Genomic DNA, 23,804 nt, shown 5'->3' with positions numbered 1-23,804 from the left:
CATTGTTTATATAATCATATGCAGAAATTTAAAGTATTTTTTCCCAGGACTTCTGACATGGGGTCGGGAATTAGAGTAACAATTTCCTTTTCCACTTCTTGGCGGCGCCACAATTTCATTTCCCACCACTTGGTGGTGCCACAGCGTGATTATGAGCACAATTCTGAAGTCACCATTGGTTTCCTTGACTAAGAAAACATAGGTTTGGCATGTTTAATTGAGTTTCTAGGATGTTTAGAGGCCAAGATAACTGAAATTCTGTATTTTATGGCCCCCATTTTGAAATTCCAAAATGGCTGCCATACAGGTGTCTGTGTAAGTGGCAACATTGGTTTTTAGAATCCCCAAGGTCTGCAGATTCCAAAAATGTATAGGTCAACAAATACCCAAAAAATTCCCACAAAAGTACATTTTTGTACACAGTGAACAGATTATATCTTTCTACTTCTTACTCCGCCTCACTCCATTTCTCCTAATGATGTGGATGGAAAACCCCAAGAACACATTTAAACTTAAAAAAAAAAAAACCTTCCTCTTTGTCCACAGAAGAATGTCCAGCACCACCCAGCCCCACCGTCCTGGAGGAGGACAGTGTCCAGTTCAACAAACTGTCCTACCTGGGCTGCACCTGGGTCAAAGCCCCTCGCAACGAGGCAGAGGCTCAGAGGGCCATGGCCACGCTGCGAGCCGAGAGCGCCATCCCCATCCCCATCACCCTACATGTCCCCAGTGGACCAGATGGCTCTGTCCGGTCAGTAAAACATTGAGAGTGGAACTGTGTGTATTGAGACTGAGGTCAATGAAAATGGAAAAGTAGATATGTTTGTTCAAGATGGAAGCTGAACATGTTTAATCTTTAGATGGGTAGTAAAGAAACAAAAACTTGAGGCATTATTAACAACCATATTTATGGACTGATAGACTTGTTATGCAACAGATGGACCTTGGTCATGTAATAGGAATGATCAGCACAGAAAACAGTGCTAACAACTGTATGCATTTTATGAAGCCACATTAGACAGCACAGGTATATGTGCCTATTAAAGATACTCATCACTTCTGATGTATGTTGAGAGAAACAAGAACAACGATTAGAGAAACTTATCAACCAATCTGAGTATTTACATGAAAAGGGAACATGACATTTTAAGATGCACAGGGGAAATGAGACCTGACTTTTTTTTAACCATGTAGAAAATGCAGTGACATGTGAGATATGTCACCTCCTAATTGAACAGAAACTTGGTTGAGTTAGAGTGTTACATTTGGGTTCAGTCTTATTTAACATATCTGATGCCAGTTCTGCATGTCAACATGAAGCATCTTAACAGTTTCTGAATGTTAGATATTTTCTCTGGGAAGCAAGTCAGAATCAAATTAAAATAGATCAATCTTGGTAATAGATGTCAAACTTCTTCTTCTTCTAAACTATCATGGACAAACTTAAGTTAGTACATCTAAAATAAAATGTCTGTGTTCAGGATTGTGGACCAGGCTTCAGGTACAGAGATCGCCTCCTTCCCCATTTACAAAGTGTTGTTCTGCGCCCGGGGACGGGAGGGCTCAGTGGAAAGCGACTGTTTCTCCTTCACCGAGAGTTACCGAAGCTCTGAGGACTTTCAGATCCACGTCTTCTCCTGCCACATTAAAGAAGCCGTGAGTTACACATGATTTCTATTCCATGGTGATGTACAATTAGATACAATTTGTTTTGCGCAGTAATTTAGGCCCAATAGATGACTGGCTGCGAGACATACTGTAATATACGATACTTAATGTTGCATAATTAGACAGCAATAACCAGTGTCATAAAAGCTCCTTGGAACAGGAAACTAAATTAAGAACTCATTTTTTGGTAGGTTCTCCAACATTTTCTATCCCACAGACACAATTTGATAAAGATGTACAACATCTATCATTGATGCACTTACAGATAGAATTTAAAGCCACCATGATGTACAAGTGTACAAGAATCGCTTCGACTAATCTGATTGTATACAGCACACCTCCATGATAAGTGTGTTTTATTCCATAATATTCATTCTTAAGCGGCCTAATCGTTTAACTGATTACAGGCCGTGCTCTGAACTCTGCTCACAAAACTCACATCGTTCTTCTGTGAAAGCAGACATTACTGCTTTTTGAACATACAGTTTGTGCACCACACTAAATATACAGTACTTGACGTTTGAGTCCTTTACGTACTGACACTACTGATCCAGCAGGGGGCGCTGTTGTCTTCTGTTGCATTTTCTTTTCTAATAATGATTATAACTTTCTCTTCTGCTTGATCATGTTTTTGTTCATTTCTGTTTGCGTATATTGATTTTATTTCCTCATTTCCTTCTTCAGCATTTCATTTAAACTTTCTTGTCTACTCTGAAATTAAATTATTTTCCATCTGTATTTCATATTGCACTGCATTGCGTTTTATTTAGTTTTTTTTTCTCTTCACCTCCTAATCTTTCAAACTTCCATCACTTTTTGCCTGTAAAGATTCTGTGTTTATTCATCATCTCTTCTTGTCCTTTTTCTATCCAGGTCAGTCGTATCCTCTACAGTTTCTCTACTGCCTTCCGTCGTTCATCTCGGCCGGCAGACATCAGGGACATGGCGCTGTCCAGTCCGCCTGACAGCGACCTCTACACCTTCACTGTGTCACTGGAGGTCAAAGAGGACGACGGCAAGGGAAACTACAGGTACTTGGTCCACACATGCACACATACTGATACTTAAAGTCTTGGATGTCTGTCCATGTTAAGCCACAGTATGCTGTCATTATATATGTTATATAGTACTGTATACTCAAACTACCTGGGATTATGCATTTAGCGGCCATTTATGGAAGAAATATGAGATTGCTAGATTGCAGTATGATGGTGTGGCACCATTGTTTCATTTTCTTAGGAGGACTCAGAGAAAAATGGGAATTAAATGCACACAGATTATTTTTCCTTATCAGCTCAGGAGTGTGGGTATTTCATGTTGATAGTAGGAAAGGTGTGCGTTACTGCTAATGTGCTGGTGGGTTACTGTTTTATCTTTCTGTTATTGTTCATCCATAAAGAGCATAAAACTTGTCGGCACAGTGAGAGAATTTTTTCCATTTTCACAAGCCATCTTATATCGAGTATTTTAGAAATGGATTTTCATTTTCTCACTGTTATCTGTTCTCCTCAGAAATAAAATGTCCCAGTAGCTGTTCTGAAAGCAGAAGTCTGTAATATATAATGTGCTCAGGAGAGAACTTGATCGAAGACCTGTCATATATAATCTGTAACCATTCGTATTGCTCATCATACTACTGTATCAAGGATGTAGAAAAGAAACTGATATCAATATCAAGCCAGAGAGAACAATAATATAAAATCACAGTACAACTAAACACAAAGTGAAAATGGGATAACATCCTTAAAAGTCCTTATTTCTTTGACATAACAGCCCCCTCTTGTCTTCCTTGTCTCCTCAGTCCAGTGCCTAAGGACAGAGATAAGTTCTACTTCAAGCTGAAACAGGGCATCCAGAAGAAGGTCGTGGTTTCGGTTCAGCAAATGTGCAACAAAGAGCTCGGCATCGAGAGGTGAGGATCACTGTAAAAAGAGATGATTCATGGCTAGACTCCAAACCTGCCACCAGGGAGGAGGGGTCTTTGTGTCAGTGTCTCCTTGCAGGTGTTGCCACTGCATCTATTCCAATTATTATACTTTTTTTTTTCTTGCGGGGGGGGGGGAGTTTGTATTTTCATTTCTCTTGATGCTGCACCAGCACCAGAGTTGGAGGCAGACATCTGTCTCAGCAGGACAAATGAACTGAACCAAAGGAGGTAATGATGTAGAGTTCGAAAACACTGCTCTAAACATGCTGGGTGTGAATGCAGCATCTATATAGCCTTGTTCTGAAATTCATTATGGTAAATTATACAGTGACTTTCCCGATGAAAGCACCAGGCTGCTTGAAATGACTTTCTTTCACAAGGACAGTGCTCAAGCTCACTAATCAAAATACAGCAGCAATACACATAAGCATCAAGAGAAATAAAGGTAATCCCCAAGACAAAGACGTGCTTGTATCTTTAAATCACTTTTGACTCGCATTCTCCCCTATTTCTATCTTTACATGATTTTGCAGCACGGTTGCACTGAAGAACTAGGTCAACGTCACCACTCCCCCTGTTCCGCCTCACCCTTTACCTCCAGATTGCTATGTGCGGGAGACAAACACCTGCCCTCACCTTTTTTATTTTTAGTCTCAGTGGAAACTCCTATTGTGCCCAGAGCTGATCCCCTTGAAGTTCTTAGACCTTTTATTGACATTCATTTTTGTAAAAGCATCAGTTTTGAGTGTCATTTCTATTAAAATGTTGTGTGGTTTGTGCTCTGTGAGAAAGAATGTCTTCCATCTTGAAGTCTCTCTGTTCATGCTTAGTAATCCTGTTGAAATACCACCAGTCATCTGACCGTGTCTTTGCAGAGTCAGTTTGAGCTATCCCGGGTTAGTGCTGTCTTAGCTGTAAACACATTCTTATGTAATGCATTTTGTCGACAGAGAGATTCCTATGTTGACCACTTGATGGCACCTGTAAACTAAAACTGAGGTTACTGTACCAATTCATTAATGTTGGAATTGGTACAGTGAACCAGAAACTACTGTACATAAACCATGCTGGTTCACTATTGATTGGCTGGAGGACAGATTCAGGACTTCAGGAATAAAAATGTGATAAGACCTCTGATTATAGGTGGTAGAGTAACACTGTAGGTTGACTGTTGTATGTTATTGCCCCTGAATATTTTAACTCCCTGGACATCCTAGACAGGGTGAGCCCACAGTGCAATAAGTATCGGCCTTCTTCAGGCCTGTGAATCACATACAGTTGGTACAGACAGGGAAAGTGTTGTCACCTTGATGACAAGCCAGGCTAGATTATTTTGGGATGCACATCTTATCACAATAATTTTAATTTTGGCCAAAAGAACCACTGAATGACCTTTACAAAAAGAGACTAATGCTTAATCGCGTCTGTCAATGCTTTCTGGATGCTGGCTGAAAACCCAAAACCCACAAAGCATTAACATGATATTTATGAGTGTAGTTTGTTGAAATTAGGTTTTTAAATCCATATTTGAGCTTCCTCTACCTCTCAGATAATTTCCCCCGCTGTGCTGGTGAATGAAGCCTGTGCCTCTGCAGTGGAATTAGCGAGTATTGATTTGTGTTTGTACCTGCTGTGTTTTCCCTCTAGGTGCTTCGGGATGCTGCTGAGTCCAGGACAGAAAGTCTGCAACAGTGACATGCATCTCCTAGACATGGTGAGCACACACTGACACCATTTACAGTACATTATGATGCTTGAGAGTAGAAATTATTATTATTATTATTAGTATTTTTGTACACTGGAGAATAGGCAACACACTCATTTATTAAAAATGCTTAACATATTATAGATACTTAACCCTTTTAATTAATTCTAAAGGGTAAGGTTCCAGGTAATGGGTGAGAGACCCCTCCTCTGCTGCTCACCCTGAGGTTTCTCCTGGTTTTCTTCCCTGTTGAGGGTTTTCTTGGGTTTTTTTCCTCAATTGATGTGAGGCTCTAAGGGCAGAGGATGTTGTTACAAATAAACTTGCCCAGCCTTAGGGTTCAGTAAGTGCATTTGGAGTTTCAACTCCTGTGAATTAACTGCAGGTCATCATCTTTATTATGTATTTTTTAATCAAGTCATTCTTTAGGTGACTTGCAATTACGGTATATAAAATAATACTGTTAGAAGAACATAAGCAATTGGATGTTTCTGTGCACAGGAGTCGATGGGAAAGAGCTCTGATGGGAAAGCCTACGTGATCACAGGAACCTGGAACCCCAACATGGCAGCCTTCCAGCCACTGAATGAAGACACACCTAAAGGTGAGGATGAGTTACAGTTACCATGCTGCAAAAGTAGAAAATGTTTCATAAAGCTATTCTTACAAATTTGAGTGAAGTAACAGTCGCATGCAAAAGTTTGGTCAAAATTTCTATTAATGTGAACAGGTAAGCAAGTGGAAGATGAAATGATCTCCAAAGGCATTAAAATACAGATGACATATTCCTTTAACATTTTAATATAATATAACAATATACCGGTATATATATTGTTATCTTCACAGCAAAGGTTTGGGCACCCTGCATTGTTAGCACCGAGTAGCTCCCCCTTTGGAAACGATCACAGTGTGTAAATAGTAAATAGCTTGTCTGATACCTTTTGCAGGGCGCTAAATTGTTTCCCCTTTTTCACTCTAAAATTGTAACAAACAAAAATAATACACCGATATTGCTTAAAATATGGCAAGATAGTGTTTCATGTTTAACTTTATGCTTTTTAGAGATCATCATTAATCTTCCACTTGCTTAACTGTTTACATTAACGGACATTTTGACCAGGGGTGCCCAAACTTTTGGATGCCACTGTACAATCATGTATAAAAACATAAATACATATTAAGTTTGATATCAACACAAATAGGTTTTGGCTGAGTATTTTTTTAAGAGCAACTGTACAGTCAGTTTTGATGCATTTATGATATGATGGTAATGATGATGTACATCCATAAGTGGATCTTGGATGTGATAATTGCCTTCTTCCGTTTTTCCAAGATATCTCACAGTGTTTGGCCTTGTGACTACTACTACTTGTCAAAACTTGGCATGTTTATGCACATCGAAGAGTGATCAAATCACATCAGGCCGCAGCGCCAACAGCTGCTGAAACGTGTGAGAACAGAATGAAAAGCAGCATTGTCATGAGATTATTCTTCAACACTTCTCGGTGCAGTCCTGATATGTATTCTTACAGACATTAAAGTATTTTAGCTTTTTACAATTTCCTCTTTTTATTAACTCTAATTGATAACACAAACCATGATTGACATTAGCACAGGACTTTTTCCCCCCCACACCATTCAGTTCATCTATTGGAACATGTACTGTATAGGCACTGCATGTGATGCTGGACCAAAAACCCTGTGAACATTGAATACTTCAAGCACACTAATAATAATAATTATAATAAATACTGATGTTATACTTAGATCATTTAATAGTTAAGATGAAGTTAGATACGATAGGTTGTCAGTAAGATAAATAATTTGAGTTAATTGATTTGTTTTGGTGTTTTCTGAATGTTAACATATTGAACGTGAGTTTTAAGTTTTAAAACAGAATTGCTGCCTGAGATGTGTGCTCGAGGAGACCATATTTATTGAAAAGGAAGTGCTTACATGTGTTCAAATGGGACCTATGGAGTGTATCGGGGCAGAGAGCTTGCCTCGCCAAGCTAACAAATTAGACGACTTGGCAACTTGCTGACTCAGAGGCTTAGAGATGGATGTTAGCTCTGTTGAAGCAGTCTCTTATGTTAGGCAGTGTGAAACCACACACACACACACACACACGCATGTAAATCATCCTTACTAACAGTGAGAAGTCGGAGAGCCTCTGAAATGGTTGATATTGAAAAGGTTAAAACAAATTATGTAGCTTATAAAAGATCCGGTAGTGATTTGTTTTGAAGTGATGATTTTGAAACCAGTTTTCTTCCTCCAGCTCTGATCAAGGTCAAAATTATTAAGTAATTTCCTGCCGAGTAAGTTATCAGTTAATAAATCAGTAATTGTTTTGTTTTTTAAGCTCTGCTGAATGTCTGATAAAATTGTTAGAAATAGGAAGCTTTAATTCTTTGTCCAAAATGGTTTTGTGTTTCCTCTATAACTTGTCTTTGACTATGCAAGAAATGCTGATTGATTAAAGTATTAAGTAGCCCTACCATGATTTAATGTGGCTTGTAGCCGTAGTGTAGCCTGGACCATCAGAAGAAATGTCACATGAACAATCCAACTACCAGTGCTAATAAAGGCTCTTGAAATTCATTGGAAGCTGCAAATAAATAATTTTCTTTTCCTTTTTAGTTTTTCCAAACTACCAGTTTGAGCTTGACATTAATTATAATTAGTTTATATTGCAGTACTGGTGCTTATCCTTTGTCCTTCCACCAACTAATTAAAATAATAAAACTGCCACACTGTGAAATAATGTTACCAGCGCCATCTGTCCTTTTTCCAATTTGTTTATTTATCCTTTACAATTACACTGTCCACAAAACAGAAGCTCCAATGGTCTGTTAGTGAGAGGGAACTGTGAAAATCAACATCAGGTGCGTTTCAGAGCTCATCTAGTAGGATAACAACCAGTGATGGGAATAACGGCGTTAAAATTAACGGCGTTACTAACGGCGTTATTTTTTTCAGTAACGAGTAATCTAACTAATTACTATTTCCACCGTTACCACGCCGTTACCGACAATTAAACGAGGCGCGTTACAAACTACTCAGTGAAGCCGTTGTCCTACGACTTGGCTCATCTCAGCCACAGAAGCTGCTAAACTGTTTTTCTTTTTCCTCCTCTCCTTTGGTGAGGGGAGGGGGGAGGAGGGAGGGGGGAGACAACCACATAAGTGATGATGATTGGTTGAGGCAGAGTAAGGTTTTATGCTAAGCCAATCAGAGGCAGTGTTCAGTTTGTACACAAACCACACGCGCACGCAGTTTAGCCTCACACACACAACTAGCAGAGGGAAGCTGCTGAGATCGGAGGGAAAGTACAGACACTAGCCTACTTTAATCTCCTTGAGGTAAAAGACAAGAACATGTGAGGTGTAGCTACGTCCCGGAGCGAAGTGTTTGTCCTGAGCTTCTGCTCACCCGACTCTGTGCAGCTTCTTCATTAAATCCAAACAGTCCGACACAGCGACGCACTGCTCCTTTAAGGCGGGTTTACACTGCACGACTATTCGTCTGTTCACATCTCAAACTGCACGAGCGTCCCTCTTCAGTCCTACGTCTCAGATCAGTCTCAGACCCCCACTAATTGCACGTCGTTCTACGATTGCGCTCCACCACGATTACCCTGCGATGCCGCTGAGATTTGTGCTGCTCTATAATTGCTCGATTGTAAACATCAAATTGACATTGGTTCCTGATGTTGGTTCCTATATAGCAGAGTCCATGTGGAAGATCAGACCGACAAACACACACACAGAGCGCATCACCTCCAAGGCCGGTGCTGCAGAGAGAGAGAGAGAGAGAGAGAGAGAGAGAGAGAGAGAGAGAGAGAGAGAGAGAGAGAGACGCTCTCCAGCCAGCTGACGTGTAGTTCACCTGCGGCTCACCTGCAGCTGTCAGAGGAGCCTCGCTAGTTCTCTCTCTCGCCTGCACTTTGTTTAAAAATTCAGCTGATCAGCAGAAGTGGCTGGTGTGTAGGCTCGCTATTTTATACTGTAACGGCAAGAAAAAATAATCGTCCTCAATTGCTGATTGATAGTGTGTGTACATTTGTCGGGCTGATCTTCCATCACGGACTGCGCTGCATTACTGATCATCACCCGGTCACCCTGTCTCTCTACAGCTGTGGTCTAACTTCAGCTTGTCACTTCCCTGTCCCTCCTCTCTCTGTCTGCCCGTTCTAACTCCATCTGACGAGGTTCAGCATCACATTCAGGTTCATAAAGGCTCTGTGCTCTGTGCTAAAACAATCTGTCATGGTAAAAACTTGTCGTATGTGCAGAATCGTGATGTAGGACCCCATACATTGTCCGTCACGACGAGAAATTTTCTGGCATGTCAGAAAATAATCGGGAGGTCGGCGACTCGTCTTTAGGACGTCGGGACGTGACGCAGAGCCTCACTAACCATACGTCCCGATTATGCTCACGACCCCGCGATCCCTCTAAGATTATGCAAATTAGGCTGCGACTCGTCTGGGACGAGAAAATCGTGGCAAAATCGTACAGTGTAAACCCGCCTTTAGACTCTAAAGTCTCTGTAGCTCATCAGCCCGGAACTCTTCCAGAGCAGCTACAGCGCAGCGTTGTGACCTCAACCATGGTTGATGAGAGCAGAAATGTTGTTGTTGTAGTGAAAATGGGCGAGCTCGTGAAGACGCGAATTTACACAAAGTCAAAACGAGCGAGAAATCGCGTATCTCGCGTTTGGTCGCGCGTCACAACTCGAGCGAAAAAAAAGCGTTCCTCGTGTTTGGTGGGAAGCCCCTTGTGGGTCTTCCCACCAAACACGATGGAATAGACGAAGACGCGATGGTCCCGTCGCACAAAAAAAATCGGGTGTATCGCGTCGCAAAAAAAAAAGTCGCGTCTACCGCGTCTCGCGCCTAATCGCGTCTTTGCGTTACGGCCTTTTACACCGCGGACGTAACGAATAAACGGTGACGGTGTGAACGAACAACATAGAACAGGACCAGACGTGGCGTTGTTTCCTCTTTTCACCGACAGCTCCACTCTCCCTTCCTTACACTAACTACGTAACTACTGTTGAGGCCAGAGAATTGTGGGATTTGTAGTTTTTGACCAATCGCAGGTTGTGCTCTTTCTTTTTTGTGATTTTCCCGGTTCACACATGTATTTTCTTTTTAGGGGCAAATGCGAGACTAAAATTATTTAAGACTTGAACACAATAATTCAACAAATTCAACAAAAGACCTAAAATTTAGATTTTCAAATCTTAGACTTTTTAAGACCCCGCTGTGTATTATATATTATATATTTAAGAAGATCTTTGAATTTTCTAATAAATGTAATACTTTTTAAGGCCTTAATTTTAGATACATGAATTTAAGACTTTTTAAGGATCCGCGGATACCCTGAGAAGTTGTGTGCTCGCAGCAGGACAGATAATCAGATGGATAATTGGTAAAGTTAATAATTTCACTTAATGTGGCCATGAATAAATTAATTTCGATGTTTCCTGTTATTGTTGCCCAAACGCAAATCTTGAATAGGTCTCCACTGTTTTCACATTTAAAAAGGTCTTTGTTGTCTTTGTACAGAGACAATATGAGATTTGCTTGTAGCCACAGCACTTAAAAAACCCACTGTAACCTATTTTCATAGGCACACCAGCCTCGCTTTCAATAAAACACACACTCACATTCTATAATTGCGATCAGTGAAATATATGAAAACAATAAAATACAATTTAAAAATGCCCTTGGAAAGAAAAAGTAACGCAATCCCTGGTAACTAGTTGCTATTATAGTGAAGTAGTGGAGTTACTAACTCAGTTACTTTTTAGGAGAAGTAATTAGTAACTATAACTAATTACTTTTTGAAAGTAACGTTCCCAACACTGATAACAACTGACCAGATAACTGACGGATAAATCTGTCGACATCTCTTGTTGAGCTGGAAATGTTATTGTTATGTCCTTACCCACTAGGGGGTGTGACATCTCCACAGGATGCATGATGTGTGTTCCCTGTCTCCCAGTATAAGCCAAGCAGATGAATAGTGAACTCACATCAGCTTACAGTTACATTTATGGAGTTATATTTCCATAGTAAGTAGTGGGATTGCCATACCGGCTCTTAGTATTTATTGAAATAGAAAAGAATAATTGCCATAATAAATAATATCTTTTCTGCCAAAGAGGTTCGTGCAGATTTACTAATATGCACTTGCTTTTGGCTTGCTGATGACTCGTAACCTGCCTGCACCTTGAATACTTTTAAAGCTGCAGTGCACCCAAAGCTGTGACTCAACCTTTTTCATAGCACAGACAAAGGGTAAAAGGGCTTTAGTGACTGAAATCAGTTTTCTCTTTTTGTACAGAGTGATGATGACTCATTTTAAGAAAAAAAGAAAAGAAAGTCGTACCTCCATAGTAACCTTGTCTTTTCTTCCCGGTGTGGCCCAGATAAGCAAGTCTACATGACGGTGGCAGTGGACCTGGTCGTGACCGAAGTGGTGGAGCCGGTTCGCTTCCTGCTGGAAACTCTGGTCAGGGTCTATCCATCAAATGAACGCTTCTGGTACTTCAGCCGCAAGACCTTCAGTGAGACCTTCTACCTCAAACTCAGACAGGTTTGTCCGCAGAAACTCTTCAACCATTACAGTACCTTTTTGTTTAAACTTCTGCTCAGTCAGTAGAAATGACTGGGCTTCCTGAATGAACCAAACACCCCAGTTTGTTCTCCTGCACATGTCTTGAATAATCCATTGCCATATTACTCAGTTAGTATGTGATCAGTTGGACTATTTGTAATGAAATTGCACATGGCTTCTTATTGATTGATTTTATGGTTAGGTGATGTCATATAGACTGAGTTTATGCATGCAAGCTATCGATTACTTGATCATACCAGCTGCACCATGGTCGCTACACATCCAGTATCTCTGTGTGAAGTGGACCATTGCAAATCAATATCAATAATCAACAGAATTACTCAATGGGCTGTAGCTTACTATTCTTCTTAATTTATTTAAGAAGAATTTATTATTTAGAATGAATTATTTATTAAGTATTTATTAAGAATTAAGTATTTTTGGGGGGCTTTTTGCCTTTAACTGACAGGATAATTGACAGGAAATGGGGAGTCAGAGAGAGGGGAATGACATGCAGCAAAGGGCCACCAGGGTATTTGAACAGGGGCTGGCTACAGCTTCTGTATATATGGGGCCTGCTCAACCCAGCAACCACCAAAACTGTCTTGTTATTGTGATTGTCCAAAACTCGACATCATCATATCTATCAATCACCATAAAGATGATGATGCATAATATGGATATTAGCTGATTCACTGGATCGTTTCCGTTGCTTGATTAGAAAGACTGTTAAATGTGGGATCTACATCAGTTACAGACTGTTTAATGTGGGGTCTACATCAGTTACAGCGAGTTAAATCATGTTTTGTTTACAGTTAATTTCTTCAAACAGATCTGGTAATGATGTATTACTGCTGAAAGTAAAAAAAAAGAGGGACCTTTGATATTTTTGCCTGTGTATGTAATGAAGCCAGTTCACTCCATTATGATTTATTCAAAGCACATTCCCTCTCATTTGCACTAGGATTTACAATATTTTACATGAATGCACAAACGTTAAAAAAAAAGCTGAGGCAATCTGAGAGAGACTCCTGGCAGAGTACGATGTCGGCCATGCTGCTTTCACGGGTCATGTTGTTGAATGTGGCCCCGGTATCACATATGTCTCGAAAGGCTTTGCTGCCCACAACACTTAGTTCTCAACCCATGCTCCTCAAACAGGATGAGGGAAAAGTGGAGCAAGTGGATGGGCAGCTTGGAGGATGTGTGGAGTGGAGGAGGAGGTCAGAGCGAACAGCTTGGAGGAGAGTTGGTGTCGGTCAAACGATGTACCCAAGAGAAGCAAAACACTTGGTATTTGTAAGAGCTAAAGATGTGCACTGAAAGATGCAAATATCTCATCAGCTGACTTCCATTTCTCACTCTCCATCTGTGCATCTCTCACTTTTGCCTCCTCTTTTAGTCTTAATGCCTCCAGTCAAGCTGGTGTATTGATATTCAACATGTTACTCCTGTTCCCCTGCGCCACCACAATTTCTTTGGAAGACCTCTTTGTAGTGTAAAATGTAGAATGTGAGGGTTTGTATTGCTCGAAATCTCTCTTTTGAGCAGGTCAACATTTCATTCGACTCTGAAAATAAAGGCAACTGTGCTTGTATGCCATCTCTGGATATCTTGTGAGATGATGTCCGGGAGCCTAATAATAGTAACCACAGTCCTGTGACGTGATGGATGTTGTTGATGGCAACAAATACACCGTGTCCTCCCTGAATCTTACCGTTAATGTCTAATGGCGAACATTACACACCCTGAGTTTCCTCACAACTTGCCTGATTAAAAGTGCAAAGAGAGAGAGAGAGGAATGCACATCCACTTACCTCCCACCAACACAAGGACACCCAGCTGCTGCAGGTGCTTTAAAAAAAATACAGTAAAGCCGTAAGCCTCGTCTCCCCTGTTAAAAAGCAGATCTCCTTTAGTAGGCCGTCGGGAGCTGGCAAAGCAGTGAAGTGTGGGGAAGCTTTGGATTGTAGGGAGCTAATAAGAGGCTCTGTCGCATTATTGGCGTGTGGGTAATTAACAGTGGCGCTCTGACTCGTCTGCCTGATTGCCTCTGTAGTTATCTCCTCAGTAAATGGAAGAGTGTTGGACTGGTGCTGTGGTTAAGAGCTAATTAAAATAAAATTGTGTGGAGGTTTTTTTTTTGAAAGATGATAATCAGAGGTGACACACTCACACATAAAATATGTAGCCCTGTTGTCTTATTTTGCCAAAAACTGTCATTAGCCAGCTGAAGCACCAAGCAGTCAAAATCTCTGCCAACCTCTCCGAACGCCTTCTGTGTTGTCTTTACTGGAAATTGAATTTGGTGTCTGTGTTATCAGGAAACAAACCTGCCAGGACTGTAGGCTAGTCAACTTCTATGTCCAGACTGGGACTGAGGAAAACATTGTTTCCATGTCTTTCTTTCCAGTTTCTGAAAGGACTTAAAGGAGCGGTAAGAGATGTATGGCAAGTAATCATAAAATCATCCAATATGTCACCAGTGACTAAGGAATCATGTTAATTTGAAATGCTGATTTAAGCGACAACAATAGTACAGCCAGAATATTTGCATTTAAAAATGTTATTTGCAGCATTTTGAGCTTGTGTTTTGGCCTGTTGCACCACCCACCGCTCTCTACCAACCACAAAGTCAGTAGCATTTCCGCATCCAGGTTGCCAGTTACCACTGAGCTGCAGCTACACGTATTGTGGATGATGTCTGGCCTCGCTATGACTCTTAAAAACGTGTTGACAAAAGCAGAAACAAAACCAGGATCTGCATAGGAGATGCGTTTGAAAGATGGAGACGGCTGAAAAGCGGAGAAGAATTTGAGGACAGATGCCATGTGGCTAATTTTCTTCTGGACACACACCTAGCTTTTTGCACAATAATCCGTTTTCTCATTGCACGTGTACAGCTTTATACGGTTTATTTTGTTCTATTACTACATCATTGCAACTCCGGTGGCGTAGAGACTGTGTGAGTGAGTCCCAGGGTACCACAGCCACAAAGCTGGAGCAGGGCAGAGGTCAGCGTGTGGCTCTGGCAACCTCCAGTCTGGGGCGAAGGGGGAGGGGAAACAACACGCTGCAGTATTTTGAATTTGACTGCAGCAACAGCTTTGGCCACAGTCTTACATATCACTCCTTTTAAATATAAAATATGTACAGGAGCCTTTCAACAAAAAATCAACAGTATCTGAGAGAGAGAGACAATAGCAGAAAGAGATGTCAGTGTTTTTTTTTTTGAGAATACCACCTCCTTTATCTGAGATTAAGATGAAGATACATTGCCTTGAAAGGAAAAAAAATCCAGTTTGGCGGTAAAATAACACTTTCAGTCGTATAAGTCAGTCAACAGTAGATAATTCTGTGTTTATACAATGGGCTCACATTACTGTCACATTTTTATCAGTGTTAAAAAAAACAAAAAACTCTTATTGTAGGGTTAACGTTTCACTGGCAGAGGCCATAGCAAAGCAAACGTGTTACCTAAGCCTCCTCGGATTTTCTCTAAAAATAGGCAAGGCTTGATATTCTCTCCCAATTTGTGCTCTCATCACTGACTTGAGTTAGTCATTAGACGCCATGCGAGTGGGCAGATCAATGCAGCTCATTGATCCATTCTACCAGGTGGAGCAGAGGCAACAGCACTACAGTAATTGAATAGACCAGAAATAAACATCAGTAGCTTATGACACCCAAGGTCAAATCCACTGGTGTCTTTGTTCTCTGGTGCATTTCTTTAGTCTCTGCTCCGATGGATTTAAGGAGCAGATAAAAAATGATATCATGCCATTTTTACACTCAAGACCATAACAACAACAATCACTGCAACAAGTTCATTTTGAAGTTTGTATGGCTAATATGTGACCTAGTACTTTTGCACCTGCTCAGCAGACAAAGATCTCTATATCTGTTGAATGTAAGTCCAGTATTCAATAAGTCTTTATCCATACTGATGTTTGGCTCTAGCATTTGTTAACTTGTTAATTAATTGATTGTTTATTATAGTAAAATTTCTGTATGGCTCCAAAATAAATAAAAGTTCACACAAAATCCACAATGCAAAATTCGCCTCATCACTCAAAAGGAGCCAGGGGAAAAACATTTTAAACAAACAGTCTTTATAGTCAATAACCTTTTGTTACAAAAATCAATCTTAGCACGATCAATGGTAGTTGGCTAAATTGTTTTATCTAGGGATGCCTCGATTGATCAGCTGCAGATTGTGATTGCCCAGTTTTCAATAAAAATACATGACCTGTAGATTGGCATTAATGCTCCAAATCAACAAAGTCATCAAAAATCCATCACTCTTACTCACTCATATGATCACTATAGTAACAAGAGGTTTGAGGTTATGAACCTGCGACAAAATTGACAAAAGTCAAATAAAAGAAAGGACTAAGTTGACTCCTGCGTCCTCTGTGCCAAGCCTAGTTGAGTTTAGACGGATGAACCTTTAATAACTCGACAACTAGAAAATGCAAAATTTGAAGCCTGAGTTGTTTTGGGTTGATGATGAGGTAAAGTTGGAATGGTTCTTCAGAAAAAAAGTCTTTACTATAGCTTCTTTCATAAAAAGTGCCTGGTCAAAAAGAAAAAGTGAGTTATTTATGTGAATTCCATGTGGTTTTTGTTTTGTCTGTGCTCTGATGATTTTGTTTGTTGTCTAAATATGAAATGTGTCTTGTAAGCCCTTATAAACTGGGCTCCTTAATTGGTGCATGACACTTATATAATAAAAAAATATATAAATATAAATTCATTCATTCAGCAACAACAACAACAAAACAGTACTGTGACATCTTTATATTAAGTTCACAGTGGCATCAAACTCATATAATGTGATACATATTGTATATTATTATATTATTAATATAATCATTACATTCAAATGATCAAATGATCAACTTTTATGTCATCACAATGTTCTGGCCTTTTTATTCAGTGCTGTTACTCAGCAAAAGGAGATTGTCTGGTGGAGGCATTTTCAGTCTTACTGCCACCATACCAGTCATCATTTTGCACCTGCAGTCAGCTTATGTGAGCTCGTTAGCTACAAATCGCTACCCATGGTTTCAGATGACTTTCCTGGTTCACCTCTGTTACTACCACTTGGCTGCTGGCTGTGGTCTCACCACCACCACCGATGGTCGTGCTCTCCTACTGGTTCCAAATACCCGGTTCTTCTTCCTCTTTTCATTGGTGTCATCCGATGAGACGGTGAGCTCTAACCTGACCACCTGCTTTTGTCGATTTTAAACCGTTGGTCGATGTCAGGTGTGAGGATGGTCATGCTGATTGCCTTCTTGAGCCTGACCCCGTTTGTCAATCAGATAACTGATACCTGTAGGTATTCTCTCTGGTGCTGCTGCAGCTGTCTGTTGGGGACAAATGGGGGTTGAGGCTGTGCTGGTTGGAGGTATTCAGCGCTATAGGCCATAAATCTGGGGCTTATTTGATATTGCGTGCTATCACACTGGCTCCTGACTGTCTGTCCTAAGATTGAAGGGACCACCCATCTACTTTCTAACCCCCCCTCTTCAGCACCAGGCTTTTTTCTCTTTGTCTTTCTTTGGTTTTGACAGCTCCGTGTTGCCATTTAATTGAGCTTCTGTTTGAGCCACCTGGGTACTGGTAGTTGTTCAGATGTGTGTCAACTCCTTTTAGGTCCTTCTTGAGGCTACATGCTGCGAAATATGACTAATGTGACACTAATAACTGACAACCCTGATATTGTTTAATGTTACAAACACTGAAACAAGCCTTCACAAGCAATAAAAAACATTACTTGTCAAAACTATTGATCGGTGTTGAAATTTGCAACCCTGCACACTATTGATGTGTCACTTATTCTCTCATCATCAAAACTTTTTTTTATATCCTGCTGCTTGTTTGCTGATATGGTGTACTACAATACTACCATCATTAAGATGTTCTTGTAATTTAAAATTGATGATTTTCTTCATTTAAATATAATTAAATATCTTTTCAAAGTCTTCTACATTTCCAAGATGATTTTTCCCTCAGGGTCTGATTGTGTGTCTGTGTGTTTGTGTATTCAGCAGGCACCAGAGAGGGTGGGTCAGAGCGATGCTGTGTATGAGGTGATAAGTCTTCAAAGGGAGGCAGAGAGAAACAATGAAGGAAGAGGGCGACTGACCTCGCCCACTGAGGAAGAGGATGATGAAGGTATGAAGGTCTTCCCCTCTCTCCGTCTCTCTTTCTCTCTCCTGCCATGTAGTTACTTGGTTTCTTTTCATCTTACTTTTGGTTAAGTTAATGATTTGCAGTATGTACTAAAAAGACAGAAGTACATAATCAGTTTTATGTAATGATGTTTAAGGGATAGTTCAACATTTTGGGAAATTTGCCTATTACCAAAATCCCTCTAGTCTTATGGGTAGCTTCATTACCTTTAATTGTCGGTGCAATCTGTTTTTAGATTGGCGGGGCAGAGACACGAGCTGCTCAGCTAACGTTTGATGAGGAAAAGGCGAAAGTACCGTGCGCCTCTGTTGCGTTAGCTAAGCAGCTCGTGTCTCTGCCCCGCCAATCTAAAAACAGCTTGCACCGGCAATTAAAGGTAATTAACCTATCCATATGACTATGGGGCTATGGCAATAGGCGAATTTGCCCAAATGTTAAACTATCCCTTTAAATCCTGTAAATCTTTGGAGAGGCACTTTTCTGTCTCCTTTTACTTGAGATCTTGTTTGATTGAAAAATGTGACCTTATATTGTGCAGCGCTGTACAAATCCCACATTGCCTCAATAAACAATGGGGCACTCTTGTGAACCTGCAGAAGCACCAGGAAAAAAAAAAAAAGATTTACCACAAATGGCTTGTCGGAGGGAAAATTTGTTTCCCTCCGTTTTTTTTTTGTTTTTTTTCACTTGGCTGGTACAGTATGATCAGTGTGTATTTGTAGCAAGGCCTTGTCACAGGCACACCTTTTGTTTATGGGCTGACATGAATCAACAGTGAAATGTAACTTGGTTTGGAGATTACATCAATATCGACAGGAATGTATACATACAGTAATGCATTTAGACAGTATTCAGTATAGTGCTCTCTACATGCAGTGTTGGGAACGTTACTTTTAAAAAAGTAATTAGTAGGGCTGTCAAACGATTAATTATTCTAATCGCGATTAATCGCATTTTTTCCATAGTTAACTCGCGATTAATCTCTATTAGAAATATTATATATGGCGCTTTGGACTTTCAACACTCCAAAGTGTTCCAAGCCAAAGTGTTATAATCTCTAGACAAACAACTTTTAGACCAGACCTAGTAGGCCTACCTAATCATAACACATGATGCATGAAACTGACACAGAATTGAATCAAATCGCATCAAGTGGAAATTGCCCGTTACTTTGCTACACCTCTGCATGGCCATGTGCGTTTGTTGACAACAGAAGCCATCAAAAAATCAATACATAGCCACTGCATTTGTTTACAACAAAGCTGTCAAAAAATCAATGGATGGAGCTGTGGATATATGTTAGACTTATATTTGTGTAGTCATAAACAAAAGAATGCAGATTACGTAGCGCGTTTGTGTCGCGGTGCTGCAGACAGGACAGCTGGGACAGCAGACAGAGGACAAAATGGGCCGATTAAAAAAATGTAACGCGTTTTTTTTTTTTTAATTAATCGCATCGCGATTAACGCGTTAACTCTGACAGCCCTAGTAATTAGTTATAGTTACTAATTACTTCTCCCAAAAAGTAACTAAGTTAGTAACTCCACTACTTCACTATAATAGTAACTAGTTACCAGGGAAAGTAACTATTGCGTTACTTTTTCTTTCTTTTTTTAAGTTTAAATATGTCGAAGAATTTGGATTTTTTTTCTCTCATTTTTAAATTGTATTTTATTGTTTTCATATATTTCACTGATCGCAATTATGGAATGCGAGTGTGTGTTTTATTGAAAGCGAGGCTGGTGTGCCTATGAAAACAGGTTACAGTGGGTTTTTTAAGTGCTGTGGCTACAAGCAAATCTCATATTGTCTCTGTACAAAGACAACAAAGACCTTTTTAAATGTGAAAACAGCGGAGACCTATTCAAGATTTGCGTTTAATAACAGGCGAAACATCGAAATTAATTTATTCATGGCCACATTAAGTGAAATTATTAACTTTACCGATTATCCATCTGATTATCTGTCCTGCTGCGAGCGCACAACTTCTCAGGGTATCCGCGGATCCTTAAAAAGTCTTAAATTCATGTATCTAAAATTAAAGCAGATAACAGCGGCACGGCCGTTTCGGCTAATGCTGTGTTCAAGGCAGGCTTTTGAAACCGTAAGTTACAGCTTCAAGTCACAACTACGACTTGGTAGCGTTCCAGGTAACCCGTAGCTCGTGTTTTTACCGTCCTGTTGTCTGTGAAAGTTCCCTATAACGGCCACTCGTAACTTCCGACCCGTGAACTCGTACCAGATCGAACTGGTATGACTTCACACAGGAAGGAAAAACACAAAGTACGAGTTTCCTTGAACGCACCATGAGTTAGCAGCCCCCGCCCTTGTCAGGCATCAATTGGTCCTCGTGCTACGTCACCACATTCACGCGCATCCCTTGGCTGCACACACAGCCCTTCATGCCGTTCTCTCCCCTCATTGGATAACACTTGTATCCCACAAGGAAAATTTTCTCCTCGGGTTACAGCAGAGCAGAGTGACGGAGAGACTCGTGTTTAGGCTGAAATACTTCATGTAAGTGATTGCTGACGGAAAATAAGACTATTTAGAACTTATATTAACAAAAACATTCCACTGATATCTGCTTTAAGGCCTTAAAAAGTATTAAATTTATTAGAAAATTCTAAGATGGTCTTAAATATATAATATATAATACACAGCATCATAAAATATGTATGCACTTAAACTTTTATAACAGGGTATCCGCGGGGTCTTAAAAAGTCTAAAATGTGAAAATCTAAATTTTAGGCCTTAAAATGTCTTAAATTTGTTGAATTATTGTGTTCAAGTCTTAAATCATTTTAGACAGGTCTTACATTTTCTTATGCCCACCATGGGCGAGCATTTAACTCGCATTTGCCCCTAAAAAAAAAAAACATGTGTGAACCGGGAAAATCACAAAAAGAAAGAGCACAACCTGCGATTGGTCAAAAACTACAAATCCCACAATTCTCTGGCCTCAACAATAACAGTAGTTAGTGTAAGTAAGGGAGAGTGGAGCTGTCGGTGAAAAGAGGAAACAACGCCACGTCTAGTCCTGTTCTATGTTGTTCGTTCACACCGTAACCGTTTACTCGTTACGTCCGCGGTGTAAAAGGCCGTAACGCAAAGACGCGATTAGGCGCGAGACGCGGTAGACGCGACTTTTTTTTTTTGCGACGCAATACACCCGATTTTTTTTTGGCGACGGGACCATCGCGTCTTCGTCTATTTCATCGTGGCGAAATAGAGCTGTGTGACAGGTTGAGTTTTATTTATCATGATAATTAATACATACTTAGTAACAAGCCTGTAAGTTCAACACATCAGTATGCTACTGTGATTTAACTAGCCTAGTTTAATAAAAAGATGTAGTTTAATACCATAATATATAGGGGTGACCAAAGGCCAATGTATTTACTTCATGTGTCAAATATTGTCTGCAGGCGGAGACGCTCAGAGAGAAAGTGTGTGTGTGTTCTTGGCTTTTACCTCAAGGAGATTAAAGTAGTGTCTGTTTCCACTTTGAAAACGCCAACTTTCCCTCCGAACTCGGCAGCTTCCCTCTGCTAGTTTGTGTGTGTGAGGCTAAACTGCGTGCGTGTGTGGTTTGTGTACAAACTGAACACTGCCTCTGATTGGCTTAGCATGAAACCTTACTCTGCCTCAACCAATCATCATCACTTATGCGGTTGTCTCCCCCCTCCCTCCTCCGCCCTCCCCTCACCAAAGGAGAGGAGGAAAAAAAAAAAACAGTTTAGCAGCTTCTGTGGCTGAGATGAGCCAAGTCGGAGGTCATTGGCTTCACTGAGTAGTTTGTAACGCGCCTCATTTAATTGTCGGTAACGGTAACGGCGTGGTAACAGTGGAAATAGTAATTAGTTAGATTACTCGTTACTGAAAAAAATAACACCGTTAGTAACGCCGTTTATTTTAATGGTGTTATTCCCATCACTGTCTACATGTGTGTGGTGTTGTGCAAATTCAGAGCTGATCAAGCTAGTGTTGTGAGCTATTCTACTCTGTTACTTGTACACGCCAAGAAATGTTTCATCACCTGAATTTCATAAAGTGGGACAACTCAAATGCATCAGTTTACAAAAAGAGGGGCAGTCCACTCCAGACACACTGTAGATGCAATGGAAATTTTATTCAGCCTGCATAAACCACATTATGCAGCCGATTAAAAACATAAGATAATAAAGGCCCCATGACTTTATTACAGTGACTTGCTGAAAGATGTGCTATAATTTCCATTTGCACGTCAGGTACCAGTTCCTCTTCTTCTGATGCTTTTAGTTAACTGTCGTGAGAATGAACAACACTAACTTGCACATTCATGAACTGCAAACAGATCTGTTCAGGTCACCCTCACAGCATGTGAACACACGATCAGGTGCTGTTTATAAAACATGCTCATGTTTTGGTGGTATTTAAGCAAGTGTGGCAAAGCATGTGATAACTGCGGTGTGGATAGATTGCAGGCTTGTTTGTGTGTGTGTGTGTGTGTGGACAGCAGTGAAGCAGAATCTCAGGGGTTTTGGACAGCTATTTGTGTGATTATGCACGCGTATGTATGTGCTTGTGTGTCAAGCGTGATTGGTTTTGTGTGGAGCCCTGCCCAATCCTGTTCGGGCCTGATGGCTTATTGCGCTGCAGCACTGCAGTGCAATAAGCCATAACTACCATGAACTACCATGAACTACCTATGAACGCCACCATGCCCACCTTGGTAGGAAAGCTGTTTTCATTTCACTTTAAGTATGACCTTCCTAACTAGCATAGTTTTGCCAGTTGATTAAATATTAAAATTACAATCATTTATGAAACTGTTTTTTTTTTTTTTTCCCTAATCCACTGGTGGATGTCCGCACCATTACAAACAGATCATTTGGACATTTTGTGATGTCAGTGCCTTGTAGGTGTCCTGATTAAGACCCTGACCCTATGAAATTCAAACATGACCAGTTAAGGTGGCAAACTGGCACAGAGTTAATATGCCCCTGTCAGTAGTGCTGACCATGTAAGAGAGATGGAGGCTAAACAGCAGTAACATTAACAGCACCAACACCGGCTGTTAGACTCCAGTGGTTTCCAAACATGACCCAGTTTCAGCCCACCGGCATGAACAGGACTGGCATTTCCACCTGACCACTGCCTCGCTCGTGCAGGTGTCGCAGATTAAGCCTGGCTACAATTCAGACTGCACACTTCATGGTAATACTGGTTTGGATGAAAGTGCACGTTTCAGTGTTCGTTCGTGTGTGAGTTTGTGCTCGTGCACATTTTCACAGTGTGTGGGTTATTGCTTCACAGCAGCTTAATCACCACAAGTGGAGATGAACCCATTGACTGGAATATCTTAATGAACAAGATACAGTGCGCCTGGCATCTAGTAAATCATAGTATTATTTATTTTATGTATCCAAATACAAGAAAATAGCCATAGTAGATAATACACAGGTTAATTACTCCCACCCTCATGGAATACCTGTAAAATTTTAACAGGATTTATAAAAGCCACCGGTTTTATGTTACGATGATTAAAGCCCGGCATTGGTATATTAACCTCAGCCCACAGGAGAGTGAAAGAAATCCTCAAAATAAAAACTTTTAGTGTTTTTTTTCTAGAAATAGTCCATAGTTCGATTCCATTAAAGGACCTTTATTGCACATCATGCCCCTTCTCTCT

At 40.4% G+C, this 23,804-nt stretch overlaps 1 protein-coding gene across 3 annotated transcripts in view; it reads left to right on the top strand.

The window, feature by feature from the left end:
- rabgap1l (RAB GTPase activating protein 1-like) overlaps window positions 1-23,804 on the top strand; it is a 120,600-nt gene that overhangs the window by 9,890 nt on the left and 86,906 nt on the right. For all 3 annotated transcript variants that reach the window (XM_085774745.1, XM_085774746.1, XM_085774747.1), the window contains exons 4-11: window positions 547-751; window positions 1,482-1,656; window positions 2,542-2,699; window positions 3,470-3,580; window positions 5,243-5,309; window positions 5,802-5,904; window positions 11,742-11,908; window positions 17,986-18,112. In XM_085774745.1, the coding sequence (XP_085630871.1) occupies window positions 547-751; window positions 1,482-1,656; window positions 2,542-2,699; window positions 3,470-3,580; window positions 5,243-5,309; window positions 5,802-5,904; window positions 11,742-11,908; window positions 17,986-18,112 (1,113 nt within the window). The remainder of the gene's footprint in view (window positions 1-546; window positions 752-1,481; window positions 1,657-2,541; window positions 2,700-3,469; window positions 3,581-5,242; window positions 5,310-5,801; window positions 5,905-11,741; window positions 11,909-17,985; window positions 18,113-23,804) is intronic.

The sequence above is a fragment of the Trachurus japonicus genome, chromosome 4 (genome assembly GCF_045865225.1).
Source record: "Trachurus japonicus isolate A0001 chromosome 4, Traja_1.0".
NCBI classification, from domain to species: Eukaryota; Metazoa; Chordata; class Actinopteri; order Carangiformes; family Carangidae; genus Trachurus; species Trachurus japonicus.
The sequence above is the reverse complement of the archived record's forward strand: the minus strand, read 5'-3'. Positions and strand labels throughout refer to the sequence as shown.